We start from the raw sequence: 23,592 nt of genomic DNA, 5'->3' as shown, positions 1-23,592 counted from the left end.
TTTAAAACCAAGTAGATTGCATTACAGGTTTCAGGAATTATTTGGCTTAACGCTTGTTTGGATATTATGATTGTGAACTCCAAGTCCTTGACGCTGCGTCCTGTTGTAAAATATCTGAGAGTTGCTGTGAGTCTTTCATGGGGTGTAATGGCTTTTCTCATGAAGTGTCTTATTTCAATATGTATGGTGTTACCAACTCTAGCAATTGACAATAGGCTGAGGTGTCCATTCGCAAATAATTGCGCCAGTCATATGGTTCGCCTCTTTTAGTAACGAGACGTGGGAATACTGGCTTCTTCTTAGAAGCCCACTCTCTTGACCATCTTGTCTTTTCCCTCTTCATCCCCTTTTTCCTCAGTCGTAGTATACTTTATAGTTGAAAAAATAAAAGAAAGCAGCCGTGTTTCCTCCATAATAAAAAAAACACTAAACAAACTTCACACAACTCAAGACTCTGAATTAGAAATGAGGTAGAAAACGGAAGGCAAAACGTAGTGTGTATACACTGAACAAAACGTACATTTTGTCGTACGTTTTATATGACCCACAAAACGTACAATAAGACGTAGTGTGAAAACGGGCCTTTAGAGTACAGATATTATACAAACACATTATTATATTAATATACTCATTATCATTCCCTAACAAAAGATTTTCTAAAACTATACTTCTAATAAAGTCTCTTAGTAATTTTAATTGTAGGGACGTTCACGAAATTAATAGCAAAATAATAAGAAACTTACCAAATTTTTTTAACACCTTTCACTCATCTTATTAATTTAATTCTATCAACTGGAGTATTTCCAGAAGTACTAAAATACTCAAAAGTAGTACCAATCTACAAAAAAGGTGATTCCTCAAAAACTGACAATTACAGTCCCATAAGCATTGTTTCTACTTTTGCGAAAATGATTGAAAAGGTTATCAAACAACAATTTTATTCCTATTTTGAGTCAAACAATTTTAGCAACTCACAATATGGATTCAGAAGTGCTCGTTGTACTACGAAGGCAGTATCTAATGTTATGAGTGAGGTGATTGAAGACTTGAACGCGGCAATCGTATTTTCAGCAGCAATTTCTCTTTGCATTTTGTCGAAGGCTTTTGATTGCGTTTTACACGACATTTTGCTCCACATATTAAATTACTATGAAATCAGAGGTATCCCTCTTAAGCTTACAACTTCTTATCTATGTGGCAGACACCAGTCGGTAGAGTCATCTCTCTGATTTTCTATCCGTAAAACATGGAGTCCCACAAGGTTCGGTCTTAAGACCTCTTTTGTTTATTATTTATGTCAACGATTTACCTAAATTCATATCTCCGTACAAAACCATACAATTCGCAGATGATACGACATACGTTATATCAGGAAAAAATGATGATTTAAAAATTTCTTATGAGGAAGTTTCTACAAAATCTAGCACATGGTTTGCTGCAAACAAACTAAAACTTAACTCTGATAAAACGCACAACTTGGTTATATCTGCAAGTAATTTACATAATAATCTAGATAACACAGCGGTAAAGCTGCTCTTACTTCTGACACAGTAATGGGCAAAAGTATTTCCGATCCCTGATTTATGAGAGTGTTTACTCGTGTCGGGAAATTGTCTTGTGGTCTTTGGCTGGTATAGAGGTCTTTATAAAACTTTGATTATTTTCAGAATGTTTTGTTTATCTGTTGTTGCCTTTCCGTCTTTATCTCTCAGCTTGTATATTTCTTTTTTACTTTGTGTGAGTTTTCTTTTCATTATCTTTAAACCTTTGTTCTCTTCTACTGTTTAAGTAATTACATTAGTATTATATCTTTTTACATCTTTTCTAATTTCCGCTGAAATTCTTTTATTTAGTTTTCTATATTCTTCTTTGTTTCCTTTTTCGTTCTCGCTTAGGTTGCGTCGCATTTCCATGAGAGCTTTTGTATCTTTGCTAATCTTTTCACTTTTGGTGTCATTTTTCTTGCAAAATTTGAGTGGTGCGTTTCTAACTGAGTCTGTTATTAATTTGTTGAGTTAATGAGTTGTGATCGTCGATACTTAGAGGCTTGGGATTATTACTCTGGTAAAGTTTTGGCTATATTTTTATGTATGCTTCTGGATGATTTGGTGAATTCCAAACTATGCGTTTGCAACTGTTTATCATCTTTGCTCTTTCTTTTTGTAGGTTTATCATTACTCTAGCTCTTACTAGGCTCTTACCCCTCAGCAAAATCACATACTTAGTGTTATATTATCAAATTCAGACCAAAAGAAGTTGGTAATCATCGACCTATAGCACTCGTCGTTGACGTTTATGGCCTGATCAATGTTTTCAAATAAATATGGACTGGCAGCCTAAAATCCGTGACTTTTTCAGAATGCATTTAGTATTAACCCAAATTTAACAATTCTGTTTATTGAGTCAGGTTCAAATTGCTAATCTATATTTCAAGTTCGTTTACCTTCATCCCTTAGATTAGTTGAATTTTGTACGAGTACAGGCCCAAGTCACGTCGAAAAATTCGCCAAATTGCGGTCTGTGAAAGGCCAAATTTTTATGAGCGACGTAAAATCGACTGCAACGGATTCTTCTGCACACTTTCACGGACAGCTTGTGTTTTGTTGATGTAGAGAAATTCGTTGATTGTGTACTCAAATTTATTTACCAAACTGGTAAATAAATTTACCAAGCATTGCTCGAACAGAATACTTATTTTGATAAAAGAATTTTCTCATTTTCACATGTTATTGTACGCTATCATGTTGTCAATGGCAATTTGGCAAATCTTCGAATAACCGACAGTCAATTTGATAGACGTAGCTTTAACAGTATGACCGCTACTAACTGTCAAATTTCGGAAGTGCTTATTGAAAGACCCTACATAAATATTTTTTTTTGTTTAAGAAGTTTTTGATTCAGACTAATTTGGAGCTTTGTATGCCTTGTTTGCATTTTTGTGGAAACTTCTCTAAATGATTGTATACCACCCCATAGTTACAGTTCTACAATCTTCTAATAGTAGCCCCTTTCCCAGATTTCGACACAAAACACGTCGTTTTCTAGGAAACAGGAGTAGTTTTCCCAAAAATATTTTGCTCTCAGTCACCTTGCCAAATTGTGTAACTTAATTTAACTTATACTACTCATACATTAAAAAAAATAGCCAAACACATAAAAAGGAATAACATCAGCTTTCAGAACAAAAAATAACTTAGCAAGTATATTAAGAAAGAGAACCAAAAGAAAAAGCGCTTACACAGTGGTATATACAAACTTAAATATGGCGATTGCACAAAAACTTACATCGGTCAAACTGGTAGAAACTTTAATAAACGAATAGTAGAACACAAAAGGGATTTCAATAACAGAAAAAATGTTTTTAACTACGCACTTTACCTTTTAGTTCATAAACATTCTTTTAATGACCAATTTTAAATTTTTTATACTCACAATAAAGGCATTAGTCTACCTTTATTAGAATCTATGAAAATAATTAAATTAAAAAAATAGATATAATTCTGAATGATCAACTTGAGATCAACTCTCTTCCTCAACTTATTTATTGGAGACTATAAAATGTAGATGCTTATATTAAAAATGCAATCACTTGAGAAAGGCATTCGGTCGAAACAGCTGTAGTGATAATAAGTTATAATAAATTTTGTGGAAGTGTACAAAATAAAAGTTTTCAGTGATTTATTCTTAAATTAAACTATTCCACTTACTATCTTTATGGGCGGTATTCTTCCTAGAAATCGTAGTGGATTTCTGAGAGCTGGGCAGTTCTAGTTCTTGTTTGTGGTCCATGTAATATTTGGCAGTTCGTTGACTGTTGTCGCCGATTGAAGGATCGGCTCCAACGGCTATGAGAAGTTTTTGAACAGAGTTGGGATCTTTGCACATCGGTGTGTAGTGGTAGGGGGTTCTGCCCTCCTAGAAAAATAGGAAACATTTTAAAGTTATCGAATTTTTTTTATCAACAAACTTACTTCAACCCGAAGGATATTAGCGAGAAGCAAATCTTTACAATAATAAATATTAGATATTAACAAAATTAATAGCCTAATAAAATCAATTCGAGAAAGTAGACGAGTTCACGTATCTAGGATCTTCCTTAAGCAATGCAGCCTCCTCCCATACGGAAATTCGCAGAAGAATAGGGATGGCCAAGAACGCGATGAGTCGACTGTCAAAAATATGGAAGGACCGCTCTTTATCCAAAAAAATTCAAATTGAGACTGGTACGGACACTCATTTTTTCAATCTTCAGTTACGGTGCCGAAACATGGACAATAAAATCAGAGGATAGGAAAAGGATTGACGCATTCGAAATGTGGTGCTGGAGACGAATGCTACGCTTCTCGTGGACGGAGCACAGATCCAATCAGTCGATTCTCGAGGAGCTAAACATTCAGACCAGACTCTCCTCTCAGTGTTTTGAAAATGTTTTAAAGTTTTTTGGCCACATTGCGAGAAGAGACAATGACAACTTAGAAAGACTAATTGTATGCGGAAACGTAGAAGGACGTAGAGGCAGAGGACGCTCACCTATCCGATGGTCAGATCAAGTACAGAAAGCCACTGGATAGACGTTTTCCGAGTCCATAAGAGCAGCCCAAAATCGCAAGAGCTGGAGAGAATTGACAGCCCGCATTGTAGGAAATCACGATCCTCAGCAATGAGGAAACGACAAGAGAGAGAAGTAATCTCCAAGACCCATAGCCAAACTTAAACCGCTAAAAATATTATGGTTGATATTTTTGATCTTGTAGACTACATCGTCATAACAAATCTTATTGAAATCTGTACTAAAATCCAATAATATTGAGACAAACAACATCTGTTAAAAAAAATTGTTTTAAATTGCCGTTCTTAGATTTTTGTAACATCTACAACCCCCTAGTTATCAAATTACATAAACTCAAGGCCCACAACAGTATATAAGTATTTTATCAAGTGGTGAAATTCAAATTAGCAATAAACGCCTCGTCTTGGCTTTGTATCAGAAAGTCAATGTTTTCCGGGGTCAAGGTGTTAATATGCACCATATTGCAAATTCCCCTTACGATCATGCTTATGTTATGCTAATTTTAGGAGCCGTACATTCGTTCTGTCATGACAAGGGAGCTCTTGAATGGATATGTTAAATTTAATTACCGAATTTCGGATGGGAAAAGTGTTAGGGGAACAAGTGATACAATTAAACTGGTAAATTCGTAATAAGAAAAGATGTATGGGAATCGATATATATATATATATATATATATATATATATATATATATATATATATATATATATACAATCCTGTTGTTGCAAAAGTTCGCGCAAGATGGACACTAATAAAGAAACAAAAACCTCAACACAAACTATTAGACATCCAATTATTGAAAAACGACACCATACATCAGACAGTAAATAAAGAATTAAACAAAAATTTAGGAAATATCGACCACAATAGAATTAGCGAGTACGATGACATAAACGTTCTGTGGAAAACTATTAAAGAACAAATGAACAATGTAACGGAAAAACATCTAAAAGTAACACCTAGAAATAACAAACAGGAATGGACGACAGAAGAGATTTTACAATTAATGAACAAACGAAGAGAATCCAAAGGAAAAAATGACAAGGATGGAGAATACAAAAGACTAAATAGAATAATTCGAAAAAAAAATAACCGAAGCAAAAGAGAAATGGCTAGAAACAAAATGCGTGGAAATAGAAGAACTACAACAAAAGCACGATTTTTTTAATTTACATAAAAGGGTAAAAGAGTTTACATCGACTACCAAGAGAACGACTTTTCACACCATGCTGAACACGGATGGCAAACTGCTAGAATCAACGGAAGACAAACTGAAAGAATGGGAAAACTATATTAAAATTCCTTTTTACGACATACGAGAAGAACCAAGATTGGAAAATAACAACGAAGGGCCAACAATTCTGAAATCTGAAATCATAAATGCAATTAATTATCTTAAAACAATTAAAAGCCCAGGTCCAGACGGAATATACCCAGAAACGGTAAAATTAATCAGCGAAGAAAATATCGAAATATTTGTCCTTTTATTCAATCGTATTTATGATACAGGTAAAATACCCCAAGATTGGCTGGAGTCAATATTCATCCCACTACCAAAAAAGCCAAACCCACAACACTGCAATGAGTTCCGTCTGATAAGCCTTATGAGTCATGCAGTAAAAGTCCTACTAAAAATCGTACATAATCGTATCTATAGAAAGTGCGAAACAATCATCGGAGACGATCAGTTTGGATTCAGAGCCGGCATGGGAACGAGAGAAGCCCTGTTCAGTTTACTAGTTCTCGCCCAAAAATGCTACGACCAACAGAAAGATATATTTATATGCTTTATAGACTTCGAAAAAGCATTTGATAAAGTAAGACACGACCTACTATTAGAACGTTTGCAAGAAGTCGGTTTAAATGGAAAAGACATCAAATTCTTAAAAAACTTGTACTGGAATCAAAACGCCAGAGTTAGGATCGAAGGTTCCACATCCGCAGAAGTAGAAATTAGGAGGGGAGTTAGACAAGGATGTGTTCTGTCGCCTCTGCTGTTTAATCTTTACTCCGAGTTGCTATTTAAAGAAGCATTGGAGGATTCCAAGGATGAAGTCAAGGTGAATGGCGTAAATATCAACAGTATCAGATACGCTGATGATACAGTGTTAACTGCGGATTCCTACGTAGGTCTACAACGACTCATCGACAAGACCAACTCGACCTGTGAGCAATTTGGTATGAAAATAAACATTAAAAAAACCAAAGTGATGTCAATCCGAAAAAACCAAAATGTACCTCAACCTTGCACAATAAATGGGCACATTTTAGAACAGGTCAATAGATTTAAGTACCTGGGATGTTGGATCGATAGCAGCCTAAATCCTGATCTAGAAATAAGATCGAGAATAGAACAGGCCAGAAAATCTTTCGAAAAAATAAAAAAAAACTGCTTTGTGATTCTCGAATAAATCTCGAAATTCGACTACGTTTATCAAAATGCTACGTCTGGTCGACTCTTCTATATGCAGTTGAAACGTGGACCCTAAAAACATCAACCGTAAATAAATTGGAGGCCTTTGAAATGTGGATCTACCGGAGAATGCTCAAAATTTCATGGACATCGCATACCTCAAACGAAGAAGTGCTGCATAGAATAGGCAAGGAAAGAGAACTTTTTAACACAGTAAAAGTTAGAAAAACATCATACCTAGGCCACATACTGAGAAATAATAAGTACCAATATGTCCAACTTATAGTGAAAGGAAAAATCGAGGGAAAGAGAGGCCTAGGAAGGAAAAGACTATCGTGGCTCAGAAACATCCGACAATGGACAGGGCTAAATTTTGAACAGCTAATAAGAACAGCTGAAGATAGAGAAGATTTTAAAATTGTAGTAGCCAACCTCCATTGAGGAGAGGGCACTTTAAGAAGAAGAAGAAGATATATATATATATATATATATATATATATATATATATATATATATATATATATGTATATATATATATAAATATGTATATTCCATTTTTCTATGTAAATTCCTCCCAAATATGATACTCTGAATTTTGGATGTATTCAATTTTAAAATTCGCTAATTAGATGTCCTATATCATCTCATGTAGTTCTGTAGACAATAATGATTTATGGTTAATTGTATCAAAAGCTTTTAAGTAGTCTAAAGAATTAAAACGGATATTTTGTTTTGGTCATAGGCTCTAAACATATCGTCTGTAATATTTAAGACGTAATATCAAGCAGAATGACAGCTATATCCGGACCTAAAACCGAACTTCATCGTAGGGATTATGTTGTTATTTTTTAAATGCCGTTTGTAACCGAATATCGAGCACCTTTTCCAAAATTTTAGATAGTAGATAGTACACTTACTGATCGTAATTATTCATTTTTGCTTTCTGTAATTTTAATCTTCGGTAAAGGAATAACATGTGCCCGTTCCCGTTTGGTGGGAAAAATTGAATTTGTTAAGTAAAAGTTAATGATACGTGTGATATAAGGTAGAAGAAATGAAATACACGGTTGCAGCGTTAATATGTTAATACCATCATCACCAATAGCTTTACTTTTTATATTATTAATAACATGTAAAACATTAATTTTAGATACTGGTTTAAAGGTAAGAAAAGAACTGAGGGAAGATTATTTTCATAAAATATTTGTGTATTAATGTCTGCTTTCATGTTTGGTATGACTTCAATAAAGTGTTTATTTATCTCATTTGCATAAGTAATATATGTATATATATATATATATATATATATATATATATATATATATATATATATATATATATATATATACATAATTATTAAAAAGAGAACTGTACTGTACAAGCAAATTACAATACTGATTGTACCTACTAGTACATATTTTATGTAATTTCATAACCTTCAAACGAAAAAATATTTTTTTATTTACCTACCGAATCTCTCATATGTACTGTCTGAGGATATTTATCAACCATCCATTTGTATATATCCTTCAAATCGTAATAGACAGCTTTATGTAATAAACCAACCCCACTTTCGTCCTTAGCCATCACCATCTTCCTTTTCTTTTCTGGTTCTTCGTCCAAAAGTGACTTAAGCTCGTCCAATCTGTCGCTATTGACTGCATCGTGAAGAAGGGAAATTTTTGACTAAAAAAAAAGAAAAAGGGTAAACATAAAGTATATTTTGCATTAATAACAAACTTAGTCTATACAAGTTGTTAACACTCTCATAAAATTTAACGGCAAAAGCGTTCTTTCATTCGGTTGGGTATAAAAGTTTTTCTAATTCATAGAATCCCTTTAAATTTCCGAGAATAAAATTAAAACGTCAAATATAAATGATTTGTAACTAAAATTGCTTTATTCCTATTATCGATCAAGACTAGATACTTGAAACATGGACAGAAAACTTTATTTTAGACTGAAAGACTAGACATAAAAAATAAAACAGATGCCCCGATTTATTTTATTGATTTCTCAATTATTCAATTCCATTTCATAATCTAAGAGAACTGAGAAATTGCATAAACTCTTCATTTCAGTCAATGTGCTTTAACCAATAATATTGCCATATGAATAATTCAAAACCAAACAAAAATGCATTAAATCCCATTGTAACACCAAACAAACTGACATAAATCCATCATATTTAACCAAACTGCAATAAAAATGCTTGAAAAAATATTTTTGTGAAAGTTTTGTTCAGTTTGCGCAAATTACCAAAAGATGGCAATCACAGTTCTGTTCATTTTGTTATGCGTAAGAATGTATTTTGCTTACTTAGGTACTTCAGAGGGAGTTGTTTGTTTGTACAGTTGCATCAGACACTGCATATTAATTTACTAAAATCATTATTTATATCAAACATTAACATTTATTATTTATAACGGTTTTAAATGGTGGTTTAAATTATTTGTAGGTATGAAGATAAAGATCCGTTACTAAAGAGGTTTAAGAAGTCATGTAATCATTCAGATAACAACGTTGAATGCACTAATATTAAATTATCTGATATAAGACGATTAAGGAAATCTTTTTACGCTACGACTGATAAAGCAGAGCAAGATACAAAACCATCTTATATGATAACTTGGTCCCGTAGAAAGAAAACGAGGTATTTGTAAAAAGAAACATAGTACTGTTGCAGTAAAAGAACGAAAAGGGGGAGATAAGTTTTCTCATAAAACAGTAAAGATAAAGAAAAATATTTTTGAATTTATTGGAAATCTTAAAGCCTAGGAAAGTCATATAACTCACAATGTACAGATAATAACCATATCTCCAGTTTGACGATGTTTGCCAATATTTTTAGAATAAAATTTAATATCTGCATCTGATTGCTTTTCTCTGTGTACTCAATTAAATCACTAAATTAAAATATTGTAACGAAATAGCCCATCTCCGATGCGAAGTACGTGTCACAATTCTTAGAAGGATGAATCTCGAATACACAATCGATGGCATTTTCAATAGCGCCTGCCTTCGAGACGCTTCCAACGGGAAGTCTAGAGATGGACTACTCCAGATGATTCTAGAATAATACTTTTAGTATACAGTATGGTGGAAATGAAAGGAATAAATTCGTTATTTCGTAAACCGGAGACTTTAAGAAAAAATCCTGAAACCCGTCGATTTTTATTTTTAAATAAACTATTCGTAAGAATACATTTTTATTTTTGACGTCATCTATGTGAGCGTGATGACGTCATTGCTAAAATTTTTGAATAGAAAGGGGGGTATTGTAATACATCATTTGAAAGGTCTTTTAAATACCTATTCAGCTATATCAATATGTCTAAGTAATTAAAGTTTGTAATTGTTTAAAAAAATAATTAAACTTTTATTATTACAATAAATATTTATTAAGTATTATTTAATAAATACAACGAAACCTAAATTAAGTGGTCAAATTGTTTACCTTCAGCTAAAATACAATGAGAAAGGCGTGCCGCGAACTCTTCTCTAACATTCTCTAAAACTTCCGGAGTTATTTGAACAACTTCATTACGTATTCTTTCTTTCAGTGCATTAATATTTTGTGGTCTATTTTGATACACCTTACTTTTTAAATATCCTAATAAAAAGAAATCAAGAGGAGTCAAATCAGGTGACCTAGGCGGCCATTATATTGTTCCTCTTCGACCTATCCACCGATTTGGAAAGACGTTGTTTAAGTAGTTGCGTACCAAGACAGCATAGTGTGGAGGCGCAAAATCTTGCTGTAGCCATAAATCATTTCTTTTTGGAAACAACCGGTTCAATTCTGGAAGCAAGAAATTTTGAAGAAATTCTAAATATCGAGGACCTGTTAAGTTTTCTTCGAAAAAGTATGGTCCAATACACCTATTATCTATTATTCCCACCCAAACATTAATTTTCTCTGGGTATTGAGTACGGTACTCTTGCATCCAGTGTGGATTTTCCGTAGCCCAGTACCGATAAGTTTGACGATTGACATAACCGTTTAGTAGAAATGTAGCTTCATCAGAGAAAATAATCTTTTTTAAAAACATCGGATCTCTGTTATTTCGTTCCATTATAATGTCACAAAATTCAATTCGTCTATCAAAATCATCTTCCATAAGTTCTTGTACTAAACTTACTTTGTAGGGATGCCACTTTTCCTTCTTTAGCTGTTTAAGGACTGTTGAATGGTCCATGTCATTATCTAATGCTACTTGCCGTGAACTGTTATGAGGATTATCTTGAAAAGCTAACAGAACGTCTACTTGTTGGTTTTCAGATATTGGTTTTATACTACCTTTAGGAAGGTCTTTAACATGACCCGTTTCTCTAAATTTTTTCTTAATTTTGCTTATAGTGGATTGTGAAATTGGTTCTCGATGGGGGTATTTATTATTAAATAACGCACATACTTCTTTCTGCGTACGTGTTTTATGTCCATAACCAATCATTATGAGAATTTTAATTCTTTGCGTTTCAGTTAGCTTCATGTTCAAAGATACAAAGACTTTTTGAATACGTTTACTACAATAATACTATTAATCACTTGACAGAAAGATAATTAAATTTGAATGTCCAACTATCAATATTCATATTGATAAGGTAACTAGTTTTTTTTAAAAGGTAAAAAGTAGATAAAAAAGACATTTCATTACCAGTGATGGCCTTTATAAAATTTATTTTTAGGTGTCAATAATACATCATATCAATACTTATTAAATATTTATTGTAATAATAAATATTTAATAATTTTTTTAAACAATTACAAACATCAAATACTCAGACATATTGATATTTCTGAATAGGTATTTAAAAGACCATTCAAATGATGTATTACAATACCCCCCTTTCTATTTAAAAATTTTAGCAATGACGTCATCACGCTCACATAGATGACGTCAAAAATAAAAATGTATTCTTACGAATAGCTTATTTAAAAATAAAAATCGACGGGTTTCTGGATTTTTCCTTAAAGTCTCCGGTTTACGAAATAACGAATTTGTTCCTTTCGTTTCCACCATACTGTATATATGAACGCTGTTATGAGTTAAGTTAGTTGATAAGATATTTTCGTGCTGTTCACATAAATAAATATATTTATATAAATTCGAACCGCTCGTTTTATTTAAAAACGGTACAATATCAAAGGATGACAAGGAAAAAAGCGACTTGATGTTACAGTACAGAATTCATAATAAAAAAGGCAAGGCTTTTTATGAGTTAGTAAGAGAAGTGGCACCGAATTCAATCACATTTTACTTTGATATGCAGTAAATGCACCCCCTTCCACGAACACCTATTAATGATGCTTTTAATGCTCAACAAGTGAGTTTTTACGTTTAATGCTGTGTTAACATGCACGCTAAAGGTCCCGTATTCTACACATGGATAGAAGATATGGCTGGACGAGGATCGATGGAAGTATCAGCTGCTTTACTTTGTCATCTGGATTCATTAAATCTTGAAAATAAACAAAAAGTTAGTTTATTTTGTGACGGATGTGGAGGGCAAAATAAAAACGCCCATGTTCTCCATGCCCTCTACTATTGGCTGAAGAAAAAATCGCCTGAAAACTTGACTGAAATTCATCTTACATTTCCTAATAAAAGTCACAGCTTTTTGAGTATTTGGGAGCATTGAAAAAGCCTTGAGAAAATGTGCTTCTTTAAAGACAAAAGAAGAACTTTCAGAACAGACTTTCATCTAATTGGACCTAACCTAACCTTCTCAGCGATCCAAGTGGATGTTTATTAGAAACGCAATATCAAGCAGAAAACGATCAAAGAAAATACCAAAGAATATGCGTCTGTGATATATTAACAAACTGTAAAATGTGTTTATATCAACTCCACGACGCAAAAAAAGTTAAAATCACTTTTTGGGTGTTTTAACGTATACGAGGGGACGAGAGGATTTCAATATACCTATACCAAAGAATTTAAAAACGCTACAACAGGCACCCTAAGAAGAAGAAGAAGCCAAGTGTTCTAAAAATAATTAAAATCTATATATATATAAAAAAAAGTCGTGTTAGTTACACCACTTATAACTCAAGAACCGCAGAACAGATTTGGCTGAAAATTGGTAGGGAGGTAGCTTAGAGCCAGGAGATGGACATAGGATACTTTTTATCCCGTTCGATAGCGTTCCCGTGTGACTTGACATGAAACGTCAGTCACTATAAAACGTGGTATAACAAAAAAGAATCAGACTTGGAATAACAAAACGCAAATGACAGCTATGTAATTGACGTAAAATGACAGCTATGTAATGACGTATGGATGACAATTTGATATTTGTAAGAAATCAATATTAAAACTATTTCTATTAAATAAATAATTAACAAGTGGATTGAAGTGAAGTGAAGTTTAATTAATAATGCCGCGACCAAGACGATCGAATCTTTCCCGACAAAGCCGTAATGCAAGAAGAATACAAAATACTGCAAATGAAAGGACTGAAGAAGAACAAGAAATTGCACGTGAACAGCGCCGCGATAGTATGGCTCGACTTCGTGCTTCTCAATCACGAGAGCAAAGTGAAGCAGCCCGTGAAACAGCTTGGTTGGCAATGCAGAATCGTCGAGCGAACAACAGAAGGCAACAAATAGATAATTTGCGACGCAGAACAAGATATTTAGCTGATTTGAATCGAGCAGCGTTTCGATACGATTGCAGCAATGATTACAGCTTGCATCCTAGCGTTTGGACGTTGTTTGCGAGTATTGTGGTGCATTAAAGTTTTCCGGAGAAACGCCTGGATTATGCTGCCTTAATGGTAAAGTGAAATTGCCAGTGTTGACTCCGCCACATGATCCATTGTATTCATTGCTTTGTGGCGAAACACAAGAATCACGCCACTTTCTTGCAAATACTCGAAAATACAATAGTTGTTTCCAAATGACGTCATTTGGGGCAGACATTATCGAAGAATGAGGATTTAATCCGACATTTAAGGTATTTATTTTTGTACTTACATAGAATGTAGTTAAAGAATAACTTACTTTATCTATTGGTATGTATTATATTTGCTAATACTGAACTCTACTCTCCCACAGAAAAAGTGTTTATAACCCAGTCAATACTGTCTGGTTTTTATTTTGTAGATACAAGGACAGATTCACCATCGAATTGGATCATTACTACCTTTCGAAGATACACAGAATAAATTTTTACAAATATATTTCATGGGCAACATGGAAGAACAACTTGATCGACGCCTAGGGATCAATGCAGGAACGAAGCGAGCAATTATTCAAGACTTGCAGTGTCTGCTTCATGAACATCATGCGTTGGTTAGGTTGTTTAAGAGTGCTTTAGAGCGCATGCCAAATGATGACTATAAAGTTGTCATCAAAGCAGATAAACGACCATCTGGAACACACGAACGCACATTTAATGCTCCAACAGTAGACGAAGTTGCCATCCTGATTGTTGGTGAACAATTGGAAAAACGCGATATTGTGCTTACACGTCGCGATACTGGGCAACTGCAACAAATATCTGAAACTCATCGATCATATGACGCATTGCAATACCCACTGATGTTTTGGCAAGGAGAAGATGGATATTATTTTAATATTAAAATGATAAATCCATTGAATGGTAAAGTATCAGTATCTTAATAATGGTTAATGTCTGTATTATTTGTCTTTGAAATGGTTAATTATCAAATTTTTAATTTCAGGTGAAGAAACTACAAAGAAAGTTAGCTCAATGAATTATTATGCATATCGTTTGATGATTCGTCAAAATGCTGACAACTATTTGCTGCGGTTTCGTCGATTGTTTCAGCAGTATTGCGTTGACATGTATGTAAAAATAGAAACGGAACGTTTAACATTTATTAGGTTGAACCAAGCCAAACTGCGTTCTGAGGAGTACATCCATTTACGTGATGCAGTTAGTACTGAAGGAAATGCAGCTAATATTGGTCGATTAACTATTCTGCCGGCGACGTACATTGGTAGCCCACGTCATATGCATGAATATGCACAAGATGCAATGACATATGTTCGTCATTACGGCCTGCCAGATCTCTTTATTACTTTTACCTGTAATCCAAAATTGATAGAAATTACTCAATTGCTGTCGTCCCTGAGATTCGGTCCCTGATGAACTTTATTGTTAAACAACTCGTCTTTGGAGATACTCGATGCTGGATGTATTCAATCGAATGGCAAAAGCGAGGCCTGCCGCACGCACACATTCTTATTTGGTTAGTGGAAAGAATTCAGCCTGACCAAATAGATGATATCATATGTGCCGAGATTCCTGATCATGAAGTCGATCCAGAACCTACATGATGTTGTTACTACTAATATGATTCATGGACCGTGTGGTGCCATCAATCCCCAATCACCTTGCATGGTCGATGGAAAGTGCTCTAAACGATATCCACGGAAATTAACGGCGGAGACTGTCACTGGCAGCGATGGGTATCCGCTGTATTGGCGTCGATCACCAGATGACAACGGTCGAACTGTCACAACGAAAGTGAAAAGAATGGATTTCGTTGTCGACAACAGTTGGATTGTTCCATATTCGCCACTTATTTCCAAAACGTTTAAGACACATTGCAACGTTAAATACTGCAATTCAGTTAAGTCCATAAAATATATTTGCAAATATGTCACGAAAGGCAGTGATATGGCGGTTTTTGGATTGCAATCCTCAAATACCAACGATGAAATTTCACGCTATCAAGTTGGTCGTTATGTGAACTGTAATGAAGCGATTTGGCATATATTCGCATTTCCAATTCACGAACGTCATCCTACTGTTATACATTTGGCGGTGCATCTGGAGAATGGTCAACGAGTATATTTCACGGCTTCGAATGCTACGCAACGTGCTGAAACACCTCCAGCAACTACATTGACCAGTTTTTTTGCAATCTGCCAAAGCGATCAGTTTGCACGAACGTTGCTTTACTCGGAGATGCCACGTTATTATACTTGGAATGCTTCATCCAAGAATTTTCAAAGACGGAAGCAAGGTGATGCGGTTCCTGGGTATCCAGATGTGCGTTCTACTGATGCTCTTGGTCGTATGTATACAGTTCATCCAAAGAATGATGAATGTTTCTATTTGCGGTTGTTGCTGGTAAATGTGCGTGAGCCAACTTCATTTGAGACACTACGAACTGTTAATGGTGTAATATTCCCAACATATCGTGCTGCATGTGAAGAATTGAACTTATTAGAAAACGATACCCATTGGGATACGACAATCGCTGAAGCCATTATCTCTGCATCTCCAAGTCAGATACGCACATTATTCGCTATCATAATTTCGACATGTTTTCCATCAAACCCATGTAACCTGTGGCACAAATACAAGGATAGTATGTCAGAAGATATTTTACATCAAAGTCGTGTCAGTTCCAGAAATCACGATATTGAGATGAATGAGGAGATACATAATCGTGCTTTACTCTTGATCGAAGATATGTGTTACCTCATGTGCGGTAATTTATTAATCAGGTTAGGAATGCCAGCGCCAAATCGTGAAATGAATGACGCATTTAATCTAGAATTGGAACGGGAACGTGAATATGATCACCAGGAATTAGATTTAGTAGTTCAAAGGAATATACCCCTGTTGAATTACCAACAAAAGGAAGTTTATGATACTTTAATGAAGGCAATCGCTGATGAAAATGGTGGTTTATATTTCCTAGATGCCCCTGGTGGAACTGGCAAGACATTCCTTATGTCATTAGTTTTAGCAACTGTTCGGGCAAGATCCAACATAGCGGTTGCAGTTGCTTGTTCTGGAATAGCAGTCACATTGTTAGAAGGATGCCGTACGGCTCATTCAGCATTCAAATTACCGTTAAATCTTCAAACTATTGAAGAACCAACGTGTAATATTGCAAAACACTCAGCAATGGCCAAAGTTTTAGCGGAATCAAAAATCATCATCTGGGACGAATGCACAATGGCGCATAAACGTGCATTAGAAGCACTTAACCGAACATTAAAAGATTTACGCAATGACTCGAGATGTTTTGGAGGAGCAATGATTTTACTGTCTGGCGATTTCCGCCAAATACTGCCAGTAATTTCAAGATCTACGGCTGCCGATGAAATAAACGCTTGCCTCAAATCGTCAAATCTATGGCGCTATGTGAAGAAACTGCAGCTGACAACAAACATGAGAGTTACATTGCTTAATGATACATCTGCTGAAGATTTCTCGGAGCAATTGCTGACTATCGGTAATGGTCAAGTACCTGTCGATGAATCGAGCGGATTAATATGATTTCCAAATAATTTCTGTAATTTTGTCTCATCAAAAGACGAACTTATCAACAATGTATTTCCAAATATTATTTCTAACTACAAAAATAATGAATGGTTGAGTGAGCGAGCAGTTTTAGCGGCTAAGAATAAAGATGTAGATGACCTGAACTACATAATTCAAAATAAGATCATTGGAACAATGCATTCATTCAAATCTATTGACTTCGTCACAAATGAAGATGAAGCCACCAACTATCCAATTGAATTTTTAAACTCTTTGGACGTGCCTGGCTTACCACCGCACAATTTACGCCTGAAGGTTGGCTCCGTAGTAATAATGCTTCGAAACATAAACCAACCAAAACTGTGCAACGGTACGCGTTTGGTGGTTAGTAAATTGATGAACAATGTAATTTACGCTACGATAATGATAGGAAAATTCAAAGGTGAGGAAGTTCTCATTCCGAGGATCCCGATGATCCCAACCGATATGCCGTTTGAATTTAAAAAACTTCAATTTCCGATACGTCTTGCATTTGCCATGACCATCAACAAATCACAAGGCCAATCCTTAAAAGTTTGTGGTTTAAATCTAGAACATTCATGTTTTTCCCATGGTCAATTATACGTGGCATGTTCACGGGTCGGAAGACCATCTGCGTTGTTTGTTTTTGCGCCTGATAATAAAACAAAAAATGTCGTGTATCACAAGGTACTTAAAGGAAGAGCAACCTATGTACTAAAATACAGAAATAATAATGAATGATTAATGTAGTTATTTAGTTTTTTGTTGTATTTTTTCCAAAAAAAAAAAACACAATCTGCTTATTTATTGCCATTAAGGCGGAACAAAGTTTGCCGGGTCAGCTAGTATTAGATTTAAAATGGGATCCAAGATTGCAGTTTTCTTGGTATACATACGTTGTAAACAATATTATAGTTCATTGTAAATCTCTGCAACAAACTATTATTTTTTAATTGTAAAACATACACAAAACCTCTGTAGATAAGGGTACTAGAAGTTTAATGGGAAATTGAATATTTTTTAATAGATATTTAATTTCCAATTAAAGTGTACTTCTATTGCCCTTATCTACAGATGTTTGGTGTACGTATGTAGCTATTAAAGAGTTAAAACGCAAATATCGTGATGGCTGGCTCTGCGTAGGTTCCACTTTGTTTGAATAATTGAACGCGTCATATATCATGTGCTGAATTGAACATGAAACCTCCTATTTTACGTTTTTGTGTTTTATTTTTTATATCAAAATGAGTATAGTTCATATCTCGAACAAGACGACACATTTTTATTGATCCGCAGTCATTTATAATTTATTGTTTGTTTTTAACTTTTTTTCCTTTGTCGTATTGATATTGGTCATAACGATGACAACGTTGATTGCCACTTCAGCGCACGTTTCCTGCTGTACTAATTTCATAGATTGCTTGTAAAACTTTCAATGTGTTGTAATGGATATATAATTAGTTTCGATTTAAAGGAAATGATAAGCTGTGTTATTTTACTGTGACATCTTTATAAATGAAGACCTATCAATGAAAAATAGATAAAAATCGAATTCAAAATTTTAATTTTTTGGTTTTCAGCACTGAAATAGTTAATATGTTAATGTTTTCAACTTTGTGTGTGTCAGTCGTCCACACATTGGTTATAGAAATGTTTTAATGTCACTTCAACACACTTGAAATTTCCCCCCGCAGACAGAGCTTGCTTAACATTGCTGGTTTCGTATTTGCTTATTCGTTCACTCTATTAATGCCATTTGAGGAGCATCTGAGCAAAACGTATTAAATTAAAAACATGTGATTTTGAGTTAGCGACAAAAAACTAATTGAATTAAACCCAGTTAAAAGTAAATATTTTATTTACTATTAAACTTTATTAATAATATTATTTTTTACAGAAAGTTGGACTTTTGTGTTCAATTTCGGAGTTTCCAAGTTTTGGAAAATAAAACACCAGTATACGAAAATAGGGCTAGAATTTCAAACTCCAACAAAGAAAAAGAAATAAATAGAAAGAAATGAAATGTACAGAAGCTAAGAGATGCAACTGTTGCAAAACAGTACTGGGAAAATGTTACCAATAGGTTAAGGAATCAAAGTCTAGGCGAAGAAGACCAGAGAGATATAGACTCATTCTGGAACAGGATAAGGGAAGATATTGAGTCAGCAGCACAAGATGAAATAGGAACAGAAACTTGTACCCGAAAAAATCACTGGTTTGACGATGAATGCAAAGACGCAACACAGAAAAAAAATGAAGCCTATGCAAAAATGCTTACCCGCCGAACTAGAACAAGTATAGAGAATTACCAGACAAAGAGAAGAGAAGAAAAGAAAATACACAGAATAAAGAAACGAAACCACTTAAAAAAGGAACTTCAATATATAGAAAACCTCAACAGAGAGAAAGAATTCAGAACATTCTATAAGAAAGTTAACATCAACAGAAAAGAATTTAAGGCAAACACAAATCAATGTAGAAGTTTAAATGGCGATCTCTTAACAACAAGAACAGACGTACTAAACCGATGGACGGAATATTTTAACCAGATACTTAATATAGAGGAAGAAGAAAACCCGGAAGACGAAAGCTGCGAGGTGAGCGGAGCAGACGAGAGGGAGGAGGATCCACCAACGATCCTGGAAGTTAAAGACGCTGTAAACAAACTAGCCAGAAACAAATCACCCGGAATAGATAATCTCCCAGCGGAATTATATAAAGAAGGTGGCCACGATATCATAATAGCCCTACAGCAGCTTATAAAAGAAATATGGATACAGAAGTCCCTTCTCAATGATTGGAATATTGGAATACTTTGCACCATACACAAAAAGGGTGATATCTTTGAATGCTCTAACTATCGAGGAATTACGCTCCTAAATGAAGCGTATAAAATATTCTCCAATATACTATGCCATCGTATGGCACCATATGCAGAGCGAATAATAGGACAATACCAGGCTGGTTTCAGAGGTGGTAAATCAACAATTCATCAGATTTCAACCCTAAGACAAATTCTAGAGAAAACACTGGAATACGGTGTAGACACGCACCACATATTTATAGACTACAAGGCAGTCTACGACTCTGTAAATAGAAGAGAATTGTTTAGAGCAATGATAGACCTAGGAGTACCAAATCAGTTGGTAAGTTTAACCAAACTAACCCTTGAAAAAGTTGAATGCAAAGTACGAATCCAGGGGGAACTCTCTGAACCTTTTAAAACAAATAACGGGCTACGTCAGGGAGACCCACTCTCCTGTATACTATTCAATCTAGCTCTGGAAAAAGTAATACGTACGTCACAAATCACAACTACCGGTTCAATATATAACAAATCTGTGCAAATCTTAGCATATGCTTGTCGTACGGCCGTAGCGTCCTCCTGGTTTTCGGGAGTTTCTGGACGATCTACGACCGCCGCTCTTGAAAAGGATCTCAAGTTTCGAGAGTCCATCTTCGTATTTAAGGAGTTTATTAGGATATCGGCCGTTACGGGCAAGAAGATCCGCCGAACCTCTATGGTAGGTGAGGGGACACCGGCAATCAGAATTCTCTAACCGTTCGAGCTTTCTTACAGATAAAATGTTCTTACATGAATTATATATATGTTAGAATTCTGATGCGTGGTGTATACCTCAAGTTCCACAGAGATGTCGGCCTTCTCACGTCGTGGAGCCGTGTTCCCTCTCCTCGAGAGAGGTACGAGAATGCCGGTCGTGTCGACCCTTCCTGCTGCCAGTCGCTTCGTATAGCTACCTTTTCGCTAACAGTATTTGATATAGTTACTATTTGCGTAAGGTTTCGGAGACGAAACGTTATTGCAGCTCAACCTGATCGGAAAAGCAATTACAAGTCCCCGTCGGGGCTTTTATTCTCTCTTTACCGTGACAGGCCCAAATAACGCTGTGGTCAGTTCGACACGATGTGAGGTAGTTCTAAGACCAATGTCTTTTCTATCTCAGTAAGTCGTGTTCTACTGTCAGGAAGCGTTTTGCAGTCGACACGCCGGTTCTCGTATTCTCGATGATTTAACTTCTAAATTGAATAACCATTATTAAGTATTTCTTCAATTCAGGACGTCTTCGACGATAACAGGATAGCGGTAATAAATAAAACTCAAAGGTAGCTTGGTAGCGCACCGAACCAACAAGGTCTTACGGGGCTAGTAGAGTATGTGCGACTGGACCCCGATCGGAAGATGTGCTGTTCTTTTATACCCATCGTGTTTGAGAAAATTCAGCACACTTCCGCCGAGAGGCCAATGACAGCGAAGTTAATAACGAGCACTGTGATTGGCCGGCCAAAGTAACAATCTTTGTCGTGATTGGTTACCTTGGCGACATGCTGATGATATCAATATTGTTGGGAGAACGGAAAACGCAGCACGAGAGGCGTACGTAGCATTAAAGGAAGCGGCTACAAAAATGGGTTTAATAATAAACACCAACAAAACAAAATACATGAAAATAGGTACGCAACCACAAACACTACGGCCACTTGTTATAGAAAATGACGTCATCGAAGCAGTTAACGAATTTGTATACGTGGGAACGCTCGTCAATACTGAAAATGACACTACCGCAGAGATAAACCGCAGAATTTGCACGGCTAATAGATGCTATATTGGGCTTAATCTCCTTTTTAAATCTACAGTTATATCAAGAAATACAAAAGTAAAACTCTACAAAACAATAATACGCCCAGTCCTAACATATGGTTCAGAAACCTGGACTTTAACAAAAAGCAATGAAAATATGTTAGGATGTTTCGAAAGAAAAATACTAAGGCGCATCTATGGAGCAGTAAATGAAAATGGTGTCTGGAGAAGACGATACAACTTCGAACTCTATAGGATATACCAGGAACCAGATATCGTAAAACACATAAAGATAGGACGTCTGAGGTGGGTAGGCCATGTAATGCGGATGAAGCAAACCGACCCAGCTAGAAAAATGCTCCTTGATAGACCTATTGGTCAAAGAAGAAGAGGAAGACCCAGAACAAGATTCCTAGATAACATAGACCAAGATATGAGAAATATGGAAATACGTGCTTGGCGGAGGAAGGCGATGGATAGGGACGACTGGAGAAAAATTCTTGGGAAGGCTAGGACCCACACAGGGTTGTAAAGCCAAAATGATGATGATGAGTATACGAAAATACTATTATTTATTTATAAAACAAAGCTTCTCAAATATGTAGGCCAGTATCATCTTCTAGACAATCAAATTCCTTTTCCATTTTATCACCTTTATTAGCGGTGTCATCTTCTCGGTTTATCTTCTCGGGTCTATCATTATACCATTTAAGGTCTTCTTTTTGTTCCCACGATTTTCCAAATTCTTGTATAAGTAAATATTTCAACTCTTTTTTTCTTTTTAGTGGTCTTCCTAATCTCGCGGTTTCTAGGGGCAACTTTTTAGGAACTTCAGAGTTACTTTCGAACCTAAAGCGTTCAAAGCCAGTAATGGTTATTGGTAAAGGATGATCTTGCTTCAATACAATTCTTTTAACATCTGATATTCCATCAATTTTTTTTAATATGATTGCAATTGGTTAAGATCATACAGAATCCAATAGATGGTAGTGGGAAAGCGAATGATTTTTAAGAATTACATCACTCTAGCTGGAGCCATTGTCAGAGGCAGCTGGCTTCAGTGTTGGTTCCAATTTTGTGGTAGATATTTCAGAGATCTATTTGTTATCCCGTCTAAATCAGGTGCTTTCTTGGAGAAGTCTATATTTTTGTCTTGGTGATAGTTTATTGTACACTCCTTCTCGAGAGTCCACCGAATGTGTTGTTGCTGTTGCGAAAGTGTTGTGATTAGAGAAAAAGTTTTTACATGCTTTGTGGATTTATAAAAAGCATTTAATATTGGAATCAAACCGTTAATGTAAAAAATTGGAAATAGCATAAACTGACCAAATATACCAAATAACCTGTAAAATGCAGGATATTATACGATTGGTAAGACAAAGAAGACAGTAATAGAACCATTCTTATTTAAAATAGTTAATTTTCTTTATCCTCAACAGCAAAGAAAACTTAACAATTCCCTTTTGTTGTAATTCCAAAAATTCAATTTTATTTCATGAAATCTAGCATTATCTTTCCAACGAAACCCCGTCTCGCTAGATTTACTTTATAACAGTCATTTCATTCACAATTACGCATTTTCAATGCGAAGGTTGAATCAATTAGATGCGATTACACGTATGTTTGTGAACTTTATAAAAAGTGAAATGTTCGTAAGGAAATGTAATTTTGTACCTGTTCATTTGTCGCATGCAATATTTAAGATTTCGATCTTGCTAAGCTGAATGTGTGAAT

General features: G+C 35.1%; 1 protein-coding gene across 3 annotated transcripts in view; it reads right to left on the bottom strand.

Moving 5' to 3' along the window:
• The window catches only part of LOC140440990 (uncharacterized), a 141,497-nt gene that overhangs the window by 96,239 nt on the left and 21,666 nt on the right, over positions 1–23,592 (bottom strand). For all 3 annotated transcript variants that reach the window (XM_072531356.1, XM_072531358.1, XM_072531357.1), the window contains exons 3-4: positions 8,455–8,670; positions 3,708–3,915 (exon numbers count right to left, since the gene is read on the bottom strand). In XM_072531356.1, coding sequence (XP_072387457.1) covers positions 3,708–3,915; positions 8,455–8,670 — 424 coding nt within the window. The remainder of the gene's footprint in view (positions 1–3,707; positions 3,916–8,454; positions 8,671–23,592) is intronic.

The sequence above is a fragment of the Diabrotica undecimpunctata genome, chromosome 5 (genome assembly GCF_040954645.1).
Source record: "Diabrotica undecimpunctata isolate CICGRU chromosome 5, icDiaUnde3, whole genome shotgun sequence".
NCBI classification, from domain to species: Eukaryota; Metazoa; Arthropoda; class Insecta; order Coleoptera; family Chrysomelidae; genus Diabrotica; species Diabrotica undecimpunctata.
This window is presented reverse-complemented; position numbering and strand designations above follow the sequence as displayed.